Source organism: Culex quinquefasciatus, chromosome 3 (genome assembly GCF_015732765.1).
Source record: "Culex quinquefasciatus strain JHB chromosome 3, VPISU_Cqui_1.0_pri_paternal, whole genome shotgun sequence".
Lineage (NCBI taxonomy): Eukaryota > Metazoa > Arthropoda > Insecta > Diptera > Culicidae > Culex > Culex quinquefasciatus.
In genome coordinates, this window is record NC_051863.1 from 189,401,443 (window position 1) to 189,420,300 (window position 18,858).

Here is an 18,858-nt window from a genome sequence, read left to right on the forward strand (position 1 = left end):
AAAAATCAGTTTTTGAACGTGGCAATTCAGGGTTAACTTTTAGAGAAAAGTGATATTCGGAGCACTTTTAGAGCTCTACAAAACAAACATTTTCATTTTTTGACATGTCAATTTGGACTTAAGGGTCAAAAGTTACAGCCATTTTAAGGTAAAAAAGATGCAAATTTAAAACTTAAATATCTCAAAATGGCGCAAGCCAAATTTTAAGCACTAGGTTGCATTTGAAAGAAGAGATCTAGCACTACAAACGCTGAAAAAATCTCAGGGTGTTTTCTTTAAACTTGAGATATCTTCATTTGAAAAGTCTAATTTTCAAGGAAAACCATATGGGACCACCTAACGAAATTCGAAAATTGTCCAAATATATGTTTTCCATGTAATTTTGCCCGCTGAATCTGAATCTGCCCTCAGAATTGAGCCAAAATGTCAACAAATCGATTTTGGTCATATTTTGGGTTTCCATGTAAAATTATCATTTAAACCCAAAATATGACCAAAAATCGATTTGTTGACATTTTGGCTCAATTCTGAGGGCAGATTCAGATTCAGCGGGCAAAATTACATGGAAAAACATATATTTGGACAATTTTCGAATTTCGTTAGGTGGTCCCATATTTTCCCTTGAAAATTAGACTTTTCAAATGAAGATATCTCAAGTTTAAAGAAAAACACCCTGAGATTTTTCAGCGTTTGTAGTGCTAGATCTCTTCTTTCAAATGCAACCTAGTGCTTAAAATTTGGCTTGCGCCATTTTGAGATATTTAAGTTTTAAATTTGCATCTTTACCTTAAATGGCTGTAACTTTGACCCTTAAGTCCAAATTGACATGTCAAAAATGAAAATGTTTGTTTTGTAGAGCTCTAAAAGTGCTCCGAATATCACTTTTCTCTAAAAGTTAACCCTGAATTGCCACGTTCAAAAACTGATTTTGAAGGTTTGCTCAGATGCTTTTATAAATTTGGTCATAGAAGGCGTAGATTACGAGATAAAATTTTGGTGTCTTCGACAAAGTTGCTTGGATTGGCAAGCCCATCAACTTTTTAGAAGACAAAAAAATTCCCAAAAATATTCCTGAAAAGTTAGATTTTCAAAATCACCCTAATCGTGAACCACCCTAATTTTGAACCAAACCAAAAGATGCCCCTTTCCATTTGCAACAACTCTTCTGAAGACACCAAAGCTCCAAAACGTCACCATTTTTCGGAAAATCCATTTTCCACTTTATTTTGCGATCTGGACCACTGTGCATTGGACTAATTTCCCTTTAAGGCTTTCTAGGCCCAATGTAAAAATAATTTAACCCAAAAATGATGAACAGCGTACTGATGCAAACAAAGAGCTCGAGCTGTCACTGTCCCTGCGAAATATGTTAGCTGTCATCGGGTGGTAGGCCGAAAATAACCAGCTATAAGTTGCATGACAAAAAATATTTTTGCTAGAAAGAGAAAGCAGATCTGATGCAAACAAACCAACTGCTGTGGCACTCAGAGGTGTGAATGTTTCAGTAATGTTTTGTCTAGAAAGCCTTATATATTATTATTTGATTTAGCAACTTACTCGACAATCTCTGAATTCTGACTCTGCATGAACTGAATCTTACTTTACACGGAGAAAAAAGAGTTCCCGAAATCGTGAACACGCTTTCATGAAATTGGGAACCACGAACAAAGTGTTCAAATTCTGTGGTTCGTTTTTGAAAAACACACCATGACATTTGAACACTTTGTTCGTGGTTCCCAATTTCATGAACGCGTGTTCACGATTTCGGGAACTCTTTTTTCTCCATATAACAGAACTGTAAAACGCTAATTGAACATTTATTGAAATGCATTTTATTAAGTTGTTTTTAACAAATTTAATTTGAAAAAATCAAGAGTTCTTTTCTTAAAGAAGGTTCGAAAAACACAAAAGCTTATATGACCTTTTCAAAAAAAACCTCTGAATCATGAATCTTCTTTTAAGGAATCCTGCACAAAAATGATGATTTTTTTGTATTTCATCATAAATCGTTTTGATCTGCCAACTAAATTCAAAACAGCAGATAAAGCTGGTTTAAACGCTAATACATCAAAACTGATTTTATTTTATATTAAAACCTTTGGAAAGTTTGATGATTTTTTTTTTTTATTATTACAAATTATTTTACAATTTAAATGATTATGGTGCCATTCTAGAGCAAAATATGCTAAAAACAAGCAAAAAAAACATGAAAAAATTAGGTGATAGAATAGTCCAAATACTACCAAAATCTTCGATGAACTGAACAAGATAAAAATAAAACAAGCAAATTAAAGGAAATCAAATAAGTTGTCAGTTTTCAAACTTATTTGAATTCATTTTGTTCAAGAATCTGGAGCACTGAAATTAATTCGCAAAAACTTCGTGGGATGCTTGCCTATGTTCATTCTGCTTTTTTTTTAATTTCTGAGCAATTCCAGCTCAAATCAGATTTTTTTCTGGTACTTTTGTACCCGATCCTCTCCGATTTCAATGAAACTTTGTAGACTTGTTATCCTGGGCCTATATAAGCCATTTTTGTGTATGTGGAGTCAATAGTACTCGAAAATAACATTTGAGAAAAAAATACACTGAAAGAAAAATACACGCCACATCTATGAGATTTTTTGATTTTTAAGTCTAAAACATAAATTTGAAGGTGATGTCACGATTTTTTTTCGTTCAAAATTTTTGAGGAAATAGCCTAAAATGTTGCCAAAAGACTGACGAATAATGCAGGATGGTATGTCTCTCCTAAAAAAATACAAAAATCATTTACTAAAACTGTTTTTTTGAAAATTTTTAAAACCAGTAGTGGGGATCGATTTTCCAGACAATTTTACATAAAAGTCTCCATATTGAGCATTGTCCTATGTCCAATCCTTGGGAAGATACAGTGGTTTTAAAAATAAAAATGTTGAAAAAACGGGTTTCTTGGTGGTTTTTGGCAATTTCTATATGACAAACTAGGTTTTTCAGACTCGTAAATATTTTTACCGGAAAGCTCGTCCGATTTCCCATAAATTTGGCCTTTGAGAGCATTTCAATTGGATGTAAGGGCTTACAGATATAAGCTTAATTACATTGCTTATAACTGAAAATAGAATATATTTTTCAGTGTGGAAGAAACCAGGATAGTAAATTTGCTTACGTAAAGATAAAAATGATATAAATCAAAAAGCTGTCAAAGGCAAACTTATGGGAAATTGGACGAGCTTTCCGGTAAAAATATTTACGAGACTGAAAAACCAAGTCTATCATAAAGAAATTGCCAAAAACCACAAAAAACTCGATTTTTCAACATTTTTATTTTTAAAACCGCTGTATCCCAAGGATTAGACAAAGGACAATGTTCAATATGGAGACTTTTATGTAAAATTGTCTGGAAAATCGATCCCCACTACAGGTTTTTAAAAATTTTAACGTTTAGACCACTTTTCAAAAAAAACAGTTTTAGTAAATGATTTTTGTATTTTTATAGGAGAAACATACCATCCTGCATTTTTCGTCAGTCTTTTGGTAACATTTTAGACTTCACCTTTAAATTTAAGTTTTAGACTTGAAAATCAAAAAATCTCATAGATGTGGCGTGTATTTTTCTTTCAGTGTATTTTTTTAGAAAGCCCGTCCAATTTCCTACAAGTTTGTCTTTGACCACTTTTTGATACGACGCAACGGCTTCGAGATACAGTAATTTTTAAATTACAAAATACAAAAATATTTAAATACCTTACGCCCTTCTCAAATGTTATTTTCAAGTACTATTGGCTCCATTTACACAAAAATGGCTTATATAGGCCCAGGATAACATGTCTATAAAAGTTTCATTGAAATCGGAGAGGGTCGGGTACAAAAGTACCAGAAAAATTTCTGATTTGAGCTGGAATTGCTTTTCTGTATTTTTTAATCAGTCTGAAAATTCTTTGGTGCCTTCGGCATGCCCAAAAAACCATTTTTCATCATAAATTTGTCCATATAATTTTCCTTACAAATTTGGCAACTGTCCATACAAAAATGATGTATGAAAATTCAAAAATTTTAATCTTTTGAAGGCATTTTTTGATCGATTTGGTGTCTTCGGCAAAGTTGTAGGTATGAATAAGGACTACACTGCAAAAATTGTGATTTTTAATTTCACTTTTTGTCACTAAAACTTGATTTGCAAAAAAAAAAACGCTATTTGCATTTTATTTTTTAATATGTTTTAGGGGACATCAAATGCCAACTTTTTAGAAATTTCCAGAATGTGCCAAAAAACTCTGACCGAGTTATGAATTTTTCAATCAATACTGTTTTTTTTTTCAAAAAAAAAACTAAATTTGCAATCAAAAAGCACCGAAGTGAAATTTTGATAATGCGCACCGTTTTCAAGTTAAATCCATTTTAGGTACCATTTTTTTTAAATAGTCGCAGTTTTTCATTTTTTAAAAAAGTCTGCCCAGTTTTCAAGTTTAAATTGTTGAAAATATTTGAAGAAGTTTATGTCGTCGTCGTCGTCGTCGTCGTCGTCACACATCCCTAACCGAAAGTTGGCGTCGCATTCAGAACGGATTACCTCGATAAGGAAAGAGGTTTCCTTGGGCTGATCTTCCTTCGTGTAATCCAAAAGACTCGCAGAGTCGCTTTCCCTCTTGTGGCTTATCATCAGCTGCGCTGGCTCTTTCAGCATCAGAAAATGCTCGTGTAATCTCGAGTGCTGCTGATGTATCATCCCAGTTTGTCATCCTCGCCCAATATCTCTCTGAAATCCCACTCAGAAATGGGAATCGTGTAATCGTGTAATTTTGCTGGGCGGAAATCACTTTAAACCCCTCTTAAATCTAATGGTTCAACATTAACTTTTCGAGCACCATGTTTCGCACGTGCGTGTGTGTGTGTGTGTAAGTTGATTCTGCCATTAGGGCAGATGTTCGCCAAAATTTGCCCCGTAAAATACCCATTGTTGCTGCCTAATGCCAATCCCAATTCTAATGAACTCATTCATAAAATGTTGTGCCCCTGGTCCCTGTCTAATTGCCGGCAATTCCATCCACCAGGACACAGCAGACGGCTGGCTGGCGACCAGGTAAAGCAAAAACGAAGCCACCGCCGAGATAAGCCTGTCGCCGTAGAAAAACAAAAGAAAAATCCCAAGGTTCTGTGTCGGGACATGGGACTACATGGCATAGAAAAAAAGCGAGACCCGATTTATTTATGTTTTGATAAATTATGCTAAGACCTGGGGGAAGGACGGCCTTTTTTTTTGCTTTCTTCTCTTTATTTTTTAAGTCCAAAAAGACACGTAGATTACGGAGAAAGATAACATTAGGTACAACAACAACAAAACTGTGAAAATATGAAAAATAGAACACCCCTAAAATTTCTTGAAAACCTGACCTCTCTCTCTCTATACACCTGAAAAGCATGATTAGTTTTGCGAAACGTTTCGAACAGATTCTATAGATGAATTGCCTAAATTTAAGCCAGATAAGTCTTCATATATTTTCTCATTCGGGTTTGAAAATTGATCAAAATTGATCATTTTTACGAATTTTCAATTTGGAACCAAAGGAACGTCCCATAGAAATCAACGGATTACAATCAGGTGACGCTTATAATTCTGAGATTTCAAACAAAGATTTTATTGTTTCCATTTGTTGTTTGACTTTGTGAGAACTGAGAACTTTCTCTATTACAGTCCAGACTCAATTATCCGAAGGTTTGTAAGGGACTTCGGATAATCAAATCACGAACAAAAAAATAGTTTTTAATGTTTTTTTCATTTTCTTGTTTTTAACATCTAATTTGAAATCCTCGACCACATTTCAGTCAAATTTTAATGGTGTATTGCCTATTAAATTAAAAAATGCATTTTTCAATATTTCGTGACCGCCATTTTGGCCACCATCTTGGATTTAAAAAGTCTAAATCACTTTTAGCATATTTAAGCTTGACAATAAAAAAAAGAGAGCGAAAAATTTGTTTGCCAAGGCCTGGGTGCTGAATAGTGGTTCGCAAAACGGCCTCAATTTTGAACTGTCAAAGAGGAACCAATTTACTGTTCGCCAAAAGTAGAAAGTATTGTCATCAATCTTTAAAAATTGTTTGTTTTTTTTTTTTGCAAAAATGAAAAATGTTTGGCTTTTGAGAACATGGAGTGGATGTCAAGAAGTCTTAAGAAAGTTGAAGACGAGATCGTCATTTTTTATAATTATGAATAGAAGATGTTTATGGAGTCGATGCGGTTGTATCCATCCAGAAGCTGTCTTTATTGTTTGATTCCGTATGAACACCTACTGGAAAATCTTCTCAGTTTGTTGGATCAGCTACGCTAGAATTAGCGATGTTTGTTTCGCTGGACTGGGAAGAGCTGCAGGATTCCAAAATCAGCCAGGGAATTTATCTGCGACACCGCTGAATGAAACTCTCGCCGCAGTTTTTCATCACCCGTAAAAAAGAAAAACCCCTTCTAACCGCTCGAAACTTGCAAAACACAGCAAAAAATGTAAAAAAAACTAGACAAAATAAAACCCATACCACTGATTATAAAACAGCTCATTTACCAGTAAGAAAAAAGTCATACTTTTGCTTGAACAACCTCCTACTTTGCTCAGTATTGGGACTGATTGTTTATTTACCCAACTTTGTTTTAATCACCTTAAATTGTTGATATTACGGGCTTTTATCGGTAGTTTTCGGTGAAATTAAACTCACAAATTAGAAGAAAGTAATGAAACTGATAGGTGGATAGATGACTAGTGTCTTAGAAGAAGATGGAAAAGGACGGAAACTAAGTCAGCGAAAGGGCCATATGAGAAAGCGTACGTGTGTGATCAAGTCTTTTAACCTTCTAATTTGGCTGTGTACAAGTACTGAGTCGCAACCTCAGTAAGTGTACACAGACAAATCATCCTGTGTGTCATCCAAATGACTCCAGGACGGTCAAAAGAAATGATCACACACCGCCTAGATACGCTTTCGGCACGTAATTTTGATTCTCTCGATACATGATTTACAACCAAGTGTTTCGGGTTTCTCTATGTATTGGGAACTACTATTATTTCGCCCTTCCATATAACACAGGCCGTACTACGTTACCCGGTTGTTACCGAAATAGAACTATTCTTAATTTTTACTTTTCTTAGCCGACATGTTCTTTGCTCAGTATTGGGACTGATTGTTTATTTACCCTACTTTGTAGATGTAAATAAAGTGGGATCATTCGAAAATCACGTTACGCATTCTCTCTGTTCATCACCCAGGTTCATCCCACCAAAACTTCATTTTCAAAATTATGTTAGTGATAACGATTTTTCTGGTTGATTTGATCTGGGTGATGAAAAGAGAGAATGCGTAACGTAATTTTCGAATGATCCCATTTTGTTTACATCTGCAAAGTAGGAGGCTGTTCAAGCTCAAGCATGACTTTTTTCTTACTGGTATATGACCTTTTTTTATAATCAGTAGTATGTGTTTTATTTTGTCTAGTTTTTGTCATGTTTTTGCTGGAAAATTGTGTGTGTTTTGAAATTTCTATTGGTTAGAAGGGGTTTTTCTTGTTTACGGTTGACGAAAAATTGCGGCGAGAGTGTCATTCTGCGATGTCAAAGATAAATTCCTTGGCTGATTTTGGAATCCTGCAGCTCTTCCTGGTCCAGCTATTAAACATCACTAATTCTAGCGAAGCAGATTCAACAAGAAGAGAAGATTTTCACTAAACCAGTAGGTTTTCAAACGGAATCAAACAATTAAAACAGCTTCTTGATGGATACAACCGCATCGACTCCTTAAACAACTTCCATTCATAATTATAAAATTGACAATCTCGCCTTTAACTTTCTTAAGATTTCTTGACTTCCTCTAAAGTCATACATTTTTCATTCCAGCAAAAAAAAAACAATTTTTATTGATCGATAACAATACTCTCTACTTTTGGGTAACAGTAAATTGGTTCCACTTTGACAGTTCAAAATTGAGGTCGTTTTGCGAACCACTATTCAGCACCCAGGATTTGATATTCTTGATATGTTTTTTACGAAAAAAAAATTACCGACGTTTTCAAAGTAATGTACCGTAAACTGGGGTCAATCGGGACACATGGGGCGAATTAACCATGTTGGAGCACAATATTTTGGTTTTTGATTCTCTTTTGTTTGTTTTGTCTCTCTTTCCTTCTGGTGCGATGTTGCAGTCATTTGAATGCAATCATGGGGAATGTGATCGTAGTTTCGGTAGAATGTCAAACGAACTCGCTCAAACTGCGCGAGTGAAAGAGGGGGTGAGCGTCAAATGGTGAGTAAACTGGTCTAATATATGTTTTTGCTCGAACTGTATCTTTTGACAGGAGCAAGTTAGCGCCATACTTTATTCGGGAAAGTTTTAGAGAATTTTCTCAATTTAAACGCATTGCGCTGGTTTGAAAAAAAAAGGTGGAAAATAAAAATGACACAAATCAAAAGGTTAAAATGAATGAATAAAGATGCAACCAAAAACTATCTTAACTATCGTTATAGCTTCAGTGACTTACACTGGATATTGGGACTCCCAGAAGTTAATTGTTCCCAGCTCATTTTAGACTCTTCCGAGCATATTACTAAAATAAGACAACACAAAATTTTAATACAGTTACAGTTATCTTCAATACCTCAAACCAAAACTAACCCAAATTAACTTTATTATCTTTACAGCTCACATCAGCACAGCTTGTAGCGCAACAGGTCCAGCAGCAGCAGCAACAGCAATGTCCCCCAGGAATCGCGTCCGTGTCCTCGTCGCTGGCCTCCCTCGGCGGTCCGTCGTCCTCGGTGGTATCCGTTGGCAGCAGCGGGAGTCTGCTTGCCCAGTCCCAACAGCAGCAGCAGCTACCTGACCCGTCGACGGTGCCCCGGTTCCCACCGGCCATCGCCGTCCAACGGTTGGCACCCCAGGTGCAGCGCCAACTCCGCGAAACGCAGGAACTGATCAAGGACTCGTGCTCGCAGCTGTACGCCACCGGGTACGGCAGTCCGGGCCCACCGGGGGTTGGCCTGCCCGGTCCACCGATGGCTCCTCTGAGGACAAATCCGGCGGCGGCGGCCGCGGCCAGGGCAGCAGCTGCGGCAGCGGCAGCCGCCGGACGACGACCTCCGCCCGTTCCACCCACGCTGGAGACGCAGTATTCGCAGGAACTTTCGTGATATCTAGACAAGTAGTGAAACTATTATTATTATACTTTACATTTTATCGCTGTAATTATGGACGATTTTTTTTTCGGTTCAAGATTATCCGTTGTTCGAGTTTGGTTGCGAACAATTTCGATACACGAGGCAGGATTTCCGCTGGGAAAAGGATTAGCAAAGCTGTTGAAGTAGTTTAATTTCCTCAGGAGGAATGCACGTTCGCACTGGTAGGTGATTCACTCGGTATTTATAGCGAAACAACAATTACGGTTAAAATAATTGACGAGATTAGCGAATGTGAGAAAAAAAAATGGTAAATATTTGCGTTTAGTTTTAAGGATCTCTCAAGTCGATGTTCGTACCTTTCCTTGGTGATGGAATTTCAAAATTAAACATTAATATTAATTCAAAGACAAAAAAACAGCAAAACTGTGGGACATTTCCAATTCCAACAGTTGGCTTCCTTCTCGAAAAGAACAGTCCCTCCAGTACAAAAAAAATGGCAAAATCCCTAAAGCTAAAAAGTCCACCAAACCAAACCTCGTACTCTATAAATAATTCAAATTCGGTTTAGTTTCCGCCTCTCTCGTGTTCTCGTCGACCAACAAATAAATCTGCCGTGTAATCGCCATCCCGCCAACTGTCCCACCACGCTGCTGGTGAGATGGTCAAAACCAAGAACCCCGGTGACCGTTGACCTGAAGCCACGTGAAACAGTGTAATTAATTCAATCGCAGGCCATCCTTTGCACTGGCCTGACCTACCAGGTGGGTTGCATACTTTCGGGCTGCATCCGGTGAAACCCAACCCAATCCCACGTGGGGGTTTGGTGGTGGTGGTTGCCTACGGGCAGGCGCAATTTTGCGTGGGATCTTTTGAATGATATTGCAGCATGCAGGCGCGATTCAACCTCAAAACTTGCAGTCAAAAGGCTGCTCGCTCATATTCTCTATTTTGGTGAAATTTTGGATGATTATTAAACTACACGACTTGTCATTTTTGAAGTAGATGATAGATTTGAGCTCTTTGAACGTGCTCGAGTCGACAGAATTGAATTTGATGGAATTTCCAGCGAAAACAATTCAATTGTAAATGCTATGGAATCCACTTGAGCAACCATGCGCACTCATTTTAAAATGTGAGTGTAGCGAGAAAAGAGTTGCCAACATAGCTTCATAGCCGTAATACCCTAAATTAACAATTTTATCTTCATTGGCAGAAAATTAACTAAAATTAAATCTGTCCATTTGGAGCATGGACCCCAAATCTATCATATCTTGACAAAACAGAAGCGTTTTTTGACAACAAATACAGAAATGTCGAGTTATGTTTTTATTAAAGTTGTTGTTCTTGTATTTTTTGTAACTTCAAAACAACTGTAATTTTTCATTAATTTTTTTTTAATTCATACTCTAAATTATTATCTATCAAACACAACAAAGTTTGTCTATTATGCAATCTGATTGCAAAATAGTGATTGGTTTGAAAATTTTGGAAAGAAAAAACAACATCTTTTTTGGTTGTTAGGGGATATGAGACAAAAGGTCTGAAGACATAAGGACGAATAGACAAAAGTGAAAAAAAATTAAAAAAGTTGTTATTCAAATATATTTAAAAATTATCAGATTTTTTTTGGAAAATGACAGAACTAAAATATGACTTGAAAAATTCAATGTTCTGTAATAATTTGTTCCGTTCTTTCAAACATAAGCAGTTCCTTGAAAAGTTTTATAGAAAAAAAAACTAAATTGGAACTTAACTCAGAGAATTTAATCTTCTATAATACAGTCGACTCTCTGGCTGTCGATCTTCTCGATATGAGTATTGCTCCATCTGTCAGTAAATTTTTCAATCCCTTCAAAAGCATGCTTTGATTTTTTCGTTCTATACTTTGATACCTCCCGCTCTTGACGGTCCCTTCAATATCGACACAGAGAGAAAGTTCATTGTAATTTATTCTTGTTTCTGTATTATTTCTGTCAGATTTTAAGATTTTAATTCAAGATTTTTCAAGATTTTTTTTAATATTGAAAGAACAACACATAATTTTAACATTTGCATGGAAAAAGTGTTTTTAAATTTATTTTACACTAGTTCAGTTGTTTTGCAGTTATTAGTTTTCAAAACATGATAAATTTACGAAAACAATTTTTTTTGCGAAAAAATAAACTTTTGGCGATAACAAACATCAAAAATTTTCAACAATTCAAAGGATTTTAAAATCAAACCAAACATGCTAAAATGATTCTAAACACAGGGGAATGCATTTTAAATTGATTTTAACTGATTGCACTTAAATTTTCATTGAAATATTGAAGTATTTTTTGCCCCCTGATTTTCGGCCCAAATTTGAAGAGGGGGGGGGGAGACAAAAAACTTAAAAAAAAAATTGTACCAGCCTTAATAAATCGCATAAAAAAATATTTTGTTCTTGATTTAAAGTTCAAATCTTGCGATACGTAACAAAAAAAGGACCCTATGTTTGATCAATAAAATCTTCAACGATTTTTTTACAAAGCGTAGGTTTGGGACCATCCATAAACCACGTGGACACCCAGGGGGGGGGGGGGTAAGCCGATTGTCTACGCTCCATACAAAAAAGATTTTTTTTGTATGGACAATTGTCCACGAAGGAGAGATTTCCAAAAAAAGTGTCCACGTGGTTTCTGGATGGTCCCTTTGATTCTGGGCGCAAAATAGTGTTTCGCAAAGCGGCCTCAATCGCCTCAATGGAGCACTTCCATTCGAGCAGTTTTTGCTTTTTTCTACAATGTATTTCTTATGGAGCTAACTGTCAAAAACTGCTCGACTGCGGGTGCTCCATTTAGAACTGTCAAAGCAGAACCAATTTACTGTTCGCAAAATGCTACCAAGAAGTGGCAAGTATTGTGATCGATCTATAATTTATTTTGTTTTTTCATCACGTGGAAAACAAAAAAAGAAAAAAATCGCGAAGCACTTAATTTTCCAGCGAAAACATTAACATCAACAGATCCCAAATGTTTCAAAACAATTAACTTCAGCAGCAAAAAACGTGTCACGCTTGAGCTTGAACATAGCCTTCTACTTTGTTTATGTTTACAGCTGTAGTGTAGTTGTATTAGTGGGAAGCATTTTGGAGCTTTCGAAAATCACGTTACGCATTCTGTCTTTTCAGCAACCAGGTTTGATTCGTTAAAGAAATGATGCTAATGTTGTGTTTAATAGAAACTCGTTGAGATGAGACATTACGTTCAATAAAAAAAACACACAATTATGACCTATTCGACCTTTTGAAAAACATTCATTCCTAATTTATGTAAAGTTGAATTTTTGATTTCTGATTTTTGTATGAATATTTCAAGAATTTTAAAATTTCGAGTTGTTACCATTCTTTTGAATGGCTTTAGAACTATTATAGAAAAACAAATAGTTTAAAATGGCTTCTTTGATCATGAGACCACGCAACATTAAAAATATTTCAATAATGAGCATTAATAAATTCGAGTTCTCCCTTTTCAAGCCTTTGGACTCCTAGGTTCGAGCAGAAATTTGCAATACTATTAAATTGTTTTTTTTTGTTTTTGTAGTCCTCTTCAATATTCAAAAATAAATAAAAATCTTTGGACTTAAGTTTGAAAAAAGACCAAAATTAAAAAAAAAAACTCACACAATTTTGTATATAAAGGGGTTTGCTTAAGGTTTTTGATTTATTTTTTCATGATTAAAAAAAAAACTATGGATGGACTGTTATTTTACCAAACACAAGTCGTGCCACAGTCAAATGAGTACGAGAGAGAGCCTTCATTCAATAACATTTATTGTTCGTCTTGTTTTAAATGTGTTGTTTCCAAACTACACTGTTACAAAAACCAAACATACACTTAAAAAAAATAAAAGTACCAAATTCCTGAATTCTAGGAATGTTGGCTCCTTTCCTTATGAAGCTATCCAACAAACCCGATTACTAAATAAGGAAAAGAGGCAAAATTCCTAGAATAAAGGAATTTGGTACAATTTCAGTGTAACAAACTGTATATAAAAAAAGACACCCGTTCGTAGTTATGACAAGTAGTTTAGCATCCTTTAAGCCAATAAGCTAGTGTTGATATAATCCATTATAGAATTTAATGCCAACAAAAAAACCAAACGGAGAAAAGAAAAAGAACCCACTTGAAACAAAACCAAAAATAAAACAACACACAGCTAGATTAGAAAATATTAACAAAACTAATTAACAATTCCATTAGTCAAAAAACACTCAAACACAAACAAACACGAGCATTTTACACATAACTCAACAGACCAGTGCAAGTATTCCTTTACATAACGAAGAAATCCTTCACACAATAGATAATAATCGATTTTATAAGGCCAAACGCAGCAGAGAAAGTAAAAAAAATGGAAAATCTAGTGAAACTGTAGCGAAATTGCGACGCATTAGAAAAAGTTTCGTTTGGTTGATTGCGACGAGTTAAAAAAAGTCTTAAACTGTAACTGTTTTATATCCGTATTTGCATACTTTTGTAACACTTTTTGTAAAGTTGCACCCCGGGGAAAAAAATTCCAGAAAAAAATCAGTCAGAGTAGAACATGCAAATGAGGAATAGTTTTTTGTGCCTGAAACACATACACAACACACATAATTACACTTACACGTTCACAAACACCTACAATCTACACAATTAAAAGGTTAAGGGAAGATAATTGGTGGCTGTTCAAAGGTAATAAATTAGTGGAACGTCTAAATCGATAGCAATCTGGAAATTTCTAAACATTTCGCAAAACAAAACCTTTAAAATTTTCAAATTGTGTACAGAGAAAAATAAAATGGAAACTTGCATATCCTTCGTTGCCAAAAACCAAACAAAAACAACTCTTTAACAACACACAATTCACTACTTTCCACGGTACTAGGAACTTCGGCCAGTATTGGCGTAATGTCCCTAGCAAAACTCAAATTAAAAACTAGCAAAACAAACAAACCTTCACGTTCGCCAAAAAGAAACAAGACAAACTAACGTGTAAGTGTAAGTGGGAGATTTTTAAAAGTAGATCCTAAACAAAAATCTTACTGTACTGACAAATATACCAAACAAACAAACAACCGAAATGTCTCAAGAGAAGCAATGTTACGTTCCATTACATCCTTCATGTGCATTCGAGAAACACAAAAAAAACCCTTTCCAGTCACGGTTAGGTTCGAAAACCTGTAACCTGTAAGCAAGACGAGATTAAACAAACGTACGAATTATGTAGGAAAGGAGCAACGGTGGAAATATTTATAAATGGAAGAATCTGTTCTATACTAATTCTAAAAACAAAACATTCAGCGCACGTTGAGTACTATCAGGAAGTGTAACAAATAAAAAAACAAACAAACAAACAAACAAACAAACAAATGTAAGTCGTGGTTAAAGTAAAATTTGCTGTATCTTAAACAGAACTCAACACAGACACAATTTTCCCATGTTTAAGTGAAATATTGAAGTAAAGCAAAAATTAAAGATGCATTTGTGCGAAAATGTAAAAAAAATCTCTTAAGAGTGAACGAGCGGAGGAAATAAAGAAAAGTATGAAAAAAGATATTTGTTTCGCCTTTTTTGATAAACTTGTGAAGCATCATTTCATAAAAAAACAGCAATTCCATTTGAAAAGAGCCTAAACCAAAAAAAAAGTTCTCCGATCGGGCTCAAAATTTTTCTGGGGGTTCCTTGGCCAAAATAATTAGACCCGTATTTTTTTGTTTGGCCATTAGGGTGGCCTACATCGTGCTAGGGTGGTTCAAAAATGGCAATTTTCGTCATTTTCGCAAAAACCACTTTTTCTAAAAATCATATCTCCGCGCCATTTCATCCGATTTTAGCTGTCTTAGACGCAAAGAAAGGTGATGAGTTTGGCTATTTGGGAAAAATAGTAAAAGTTCCAAAATCTAGCTTAACTATTGAAAAAGTCGTATGAAAACTTAAAATGGCGTTTTGACCGTGTCTGGACCAAAGAGCCTATGTCTGAAAATATTTTATCGGATTCCTCGGAAAATTTCACATAACATATCAAAAAATTGGCGATGTCGAACCGTACGTTTTGGAGATACGATTTTTGAAAAAAACTGCGTTTTCGACGCGCCACGCGCAAAACGGGAAAATGACGAAATCGGCAAAAATCAACTTTTTCACTAAAACTGCGATAACTTTAAAATTTCAGCGATGACCTATACATGTCTGGGTACCAAAATTTTCGTAATTGAGAGACGCAACTTTTGGTACCATAACATCTATAGGTCATCGCTGAAATTTTAAAGTTATCGCAGTTTTAGTGGAAAAAGTTGATTTTGCCGATTTCGTCATTTTCCCGTTTTTGCGCGTGGCGCGTCGAAAACGCAGTTTTTCAAAAATCATATCTCGAAACGTACGGTTCGACATCGCCAATTTTTTGATATGTTATGAAATTTTCCGAGGAATCCGATAAAATATTTTCAGACATAGGCTCTTTGGTCCAGACACGGTCAAAACGCCATTTTAAGTTTTCATACGACTTTTCAATAGTTAACTAGATTTTTGGAACTTTTACTATTTTTCCCAAATAGCCAAACTCATCACCTTTCTTTTGTCTAAGACAGCTAAAATCGGATGAAATGGCGAGATATTTTTAGAAAAAGTGGTTTTTGCGAAAATGACGAAAATTGCCATTTTTGAACCACCCTAGCACGATGTAGGCCACCCTAATGGCCAAACAAAAAAATACGGGTCTAATTATTTTGGCCAAGGAACCCCCAGAAAAATTTTGAGCCCGATCGGAGAACTTTTTTTTTGGTTTAGGCTCTTTTCAAATGGAATTGCTGAAAACACCTATTCAAAACATAGGTACCCAGTCACGGCGTTCAGAGCTCTGACATAGCTAGTCGTGAATTGTGTTCATGAATTTCATAAACCACGTGAACACATTTTTTGGAAAAAAAACTGCATGAAACTTGGAAAACATCAATTTGCTTGTTTTTGCCTTCCTCACCTTACTGAGGAAAGGCTATAAAATCACTCGGAAAAAGAAATTCTTAATTTGACCTCCTAGACCCACCTTCATGTATACATATCGACTCAGAATCAAAGTTTGAGCAAATGTCTGTGTATGTGGTGGGATGTTGATAAAAAAAATGCACTGAGTTATCTCGGCACTGGCTGACCCGATTTGGACCGTTTTGGTCTCATTTGATCCGTCTTAGGGTCCCATAAGTCGCTGTTGAAAATGATAAAGTTTGGTTAAGTAGGGTAACAGCATCTAATTCCAGCGTGCCTCTAATGTTGGCAGGTCAGAACTTTGACATAATTAAAATAATAATTATAATTAAAAGCGTTTTCAACTGAATTCGAGTGATAAATAGCTCAATATGAAGTGAGCAAGCAAGTTTCTATCAAAAGTTTTGCAAAATTTGTTGTTTAAATAGTGAAAATCAGCAAATTCGATGGAGTTAGGAGTGAGTGCTTAACCTGCCAAACGTACGAGAATTTCCCCTACTTCAAAAGTTTTGCTAAAAAAACGATTTTAACAAAAGTCCGGAAGATTGTAAAAAGGGTGGTTTTTGTAAGAAACCTCGTCATGCTATACCTACATTTTTAGAAAGGTATTTCAAAGACCTTTTCAACGAGTTCAAAATATTGAAGATCTTACATCTCTATCAAAAGTAATGCGCACTTAAGTGTTATTTATGCACTTTTTAGAGGCCGGATCTCATATATTTCGATGAAAACGTAGTCCGGATCTATCATGCGACCTGTCGTTGGATAGGAAATCAAAAGACCTTTCCAATGAGTTCCTTAGATTGAAGATCTGACGACCCTATCAAAAGTTATAAGCACTTAAGTGTTTTTATGAAATTTTTAGAGGCCGGATCTCATATATTTAGATGAAAACGTTGCCCGGATCTATCATGCGACTTGTCGTTGGGTAGGTAATCAAAAGACCTTTTCCACGAGTTCAATAGATTGAAGATCTGACAACCCTATCAAAAGTTATAAACACTTAAGTGTTATTTATGAACTTTTTGGATGCCGGATCTCAGATATTACCTAGCATTACACTCTTAATGAGAGGAAGGCACCATTCCGGGACCGTGGTGTAGGGGTAAGCGTGATTGCCTCTCACCCAATCGGCTTGGGTTCGGTGGCATTTTTCGAGACGAGATTTGTTTGACCACACCTTCCGTCGGATGGGGAAGTAAATGTTGGCCCCGGTCTAACCTTAAGGGTTAGGTCGATAGCTCAGTCCAGGTGTAGGAGTCGTCTCCCTGAGTCCTGCCTCGGTGGATTCGCTGGTAGGCAGATGGACTCACAATCCAAAGGTCGTCAGTTCGAACCCCGGGGTGGATGGAAGCTCAGGTGTAAAAAGAGGTTTGCAATAGCCTCAACAATCAAGCCTTCGGACACTTAGTTTCGAGTAGGAATCTCGCAATCAAGAACGCCAAGCAATGCTGTAGAGCGAATAATTTGATTTTTTGATTTTTGTATATTGATAACATGAAAGAGTGGAATTTTTCAGGCCACTTGAAGTGGCTATGTCTTGAAAACGGTCCTCTTTATCAAAAATCCGATGAGTAATTATCAATTTGGTCCTAACATTAAGTTTAGATTGTTGATATTACTGTTCACATACGATAAACTTATTTTTCTAAGCACAATGACCCTTTGTAAGACCACAAACAGTTTAAAATTGATTTTTAAATCAATTTTGAAAAATTAACCTCGCGGTCCTTCTTGACAGATAAGGTCCTACCCAGTCACGAAATATTCTAGCAGAGCTGGTTCTGTCAGAATTCTGCTAGAACGATGGAACCTTTCTGCAAGATTGTTCTGAGAATATCCAGCTCTGTAAGAACTCTGCTAGAATCCTTCTAGAACGTCGTGACTGGGTAGGAGTAGTTACTTGGCAGCTCGTTCCAAGGGGACCATAGTTGATCCATAGAAAAAATGTTGTCTTGTCAATTTATTTTCGTTTAACCTTCGGGAAGTCGCGTGTTTTCGCCTTTCTTACAAGCGCCCTTACAAAGTGTGTACAAAGTACACGTATGCAACCGCCGGTGGGTTAAATTAAAATGAAAAAAAAAAATGATCAGAAATGGTACTTCTAGAGTTTATTTTGAAAAGGTCCAATTGGGTCCTAAAATGAAGCTTAGATTGCTGATATTATTGTTTACAGCGATGAAGCTTATTTTTCTGAGTACAATGACCCTTTGTACGACCACAAAGAGTTTAAAATTGATTTTTAAATCAATTTTGAAAAATTATCCTCGCGGTGCTTCTTGACAGAAAAGCTCCTACTTGACAGCTCGTTCCAAGGGGACCATAGTTGATCCATCGAAAAAATGTTGTCTTGTCAATATTTTTTTTTTTGCATTAAAATTAAAAAAAGTGATCAGAAATGGTTTTTAATCGTGTTTTTTACCGTTGTACATAAAAATTGACAGAGGGCTTTAGTACCCAATTAACCAAATTTTAAGTTTTTGCTTTTTGGGTGTTATGTAATACACCTAACTCGAGGCGGTTTCAAAAACACCCGAAAAGCAAAAACTGAAAGTTTGGTTTATTTGACCTTTAAAAAAACTCCAAACTTGTTTCACAACTTTCACGATTGTTGCAAAAACTCTGAAAACCGCAATATTCTCCCTACGAAACGTGTCAAAAATTGACACCTAGATGGCTCACTGGTTCATTTTCCACCTTGTTCCAGCGTAACGACCTTTTCGAACGATCCC

At 35.8% G+C, this 18,858-nt stretch overlaps 1 protein-coding gene across 1 annotated transcript in view; it reads left to right on the top strand.

Moving 5' to 3' along the window:
* Positions 1-11,214, top strand: part of LOC6034096 (transcription factor SPT20 homolog) — a 197,911-nt gene extending 186,697 nt beyond the window's left edge. Inside the window, exon 7 of the mRNA XM_038265432.1 lies at positions 8,664-11,214. Within this exon, the coding sequence (XP_038121360.1) occupies positions 8,664-9,152 (489 nt within the window). The 3' untranslated portion in view covers positions 9,153-11,214. The remainder of the gene's footprint in view (positions 1-8,663) is intronic.
* The last annotated feature ends 7,644 nt before the right edge of the window (positions 11,215-18,858 follow it).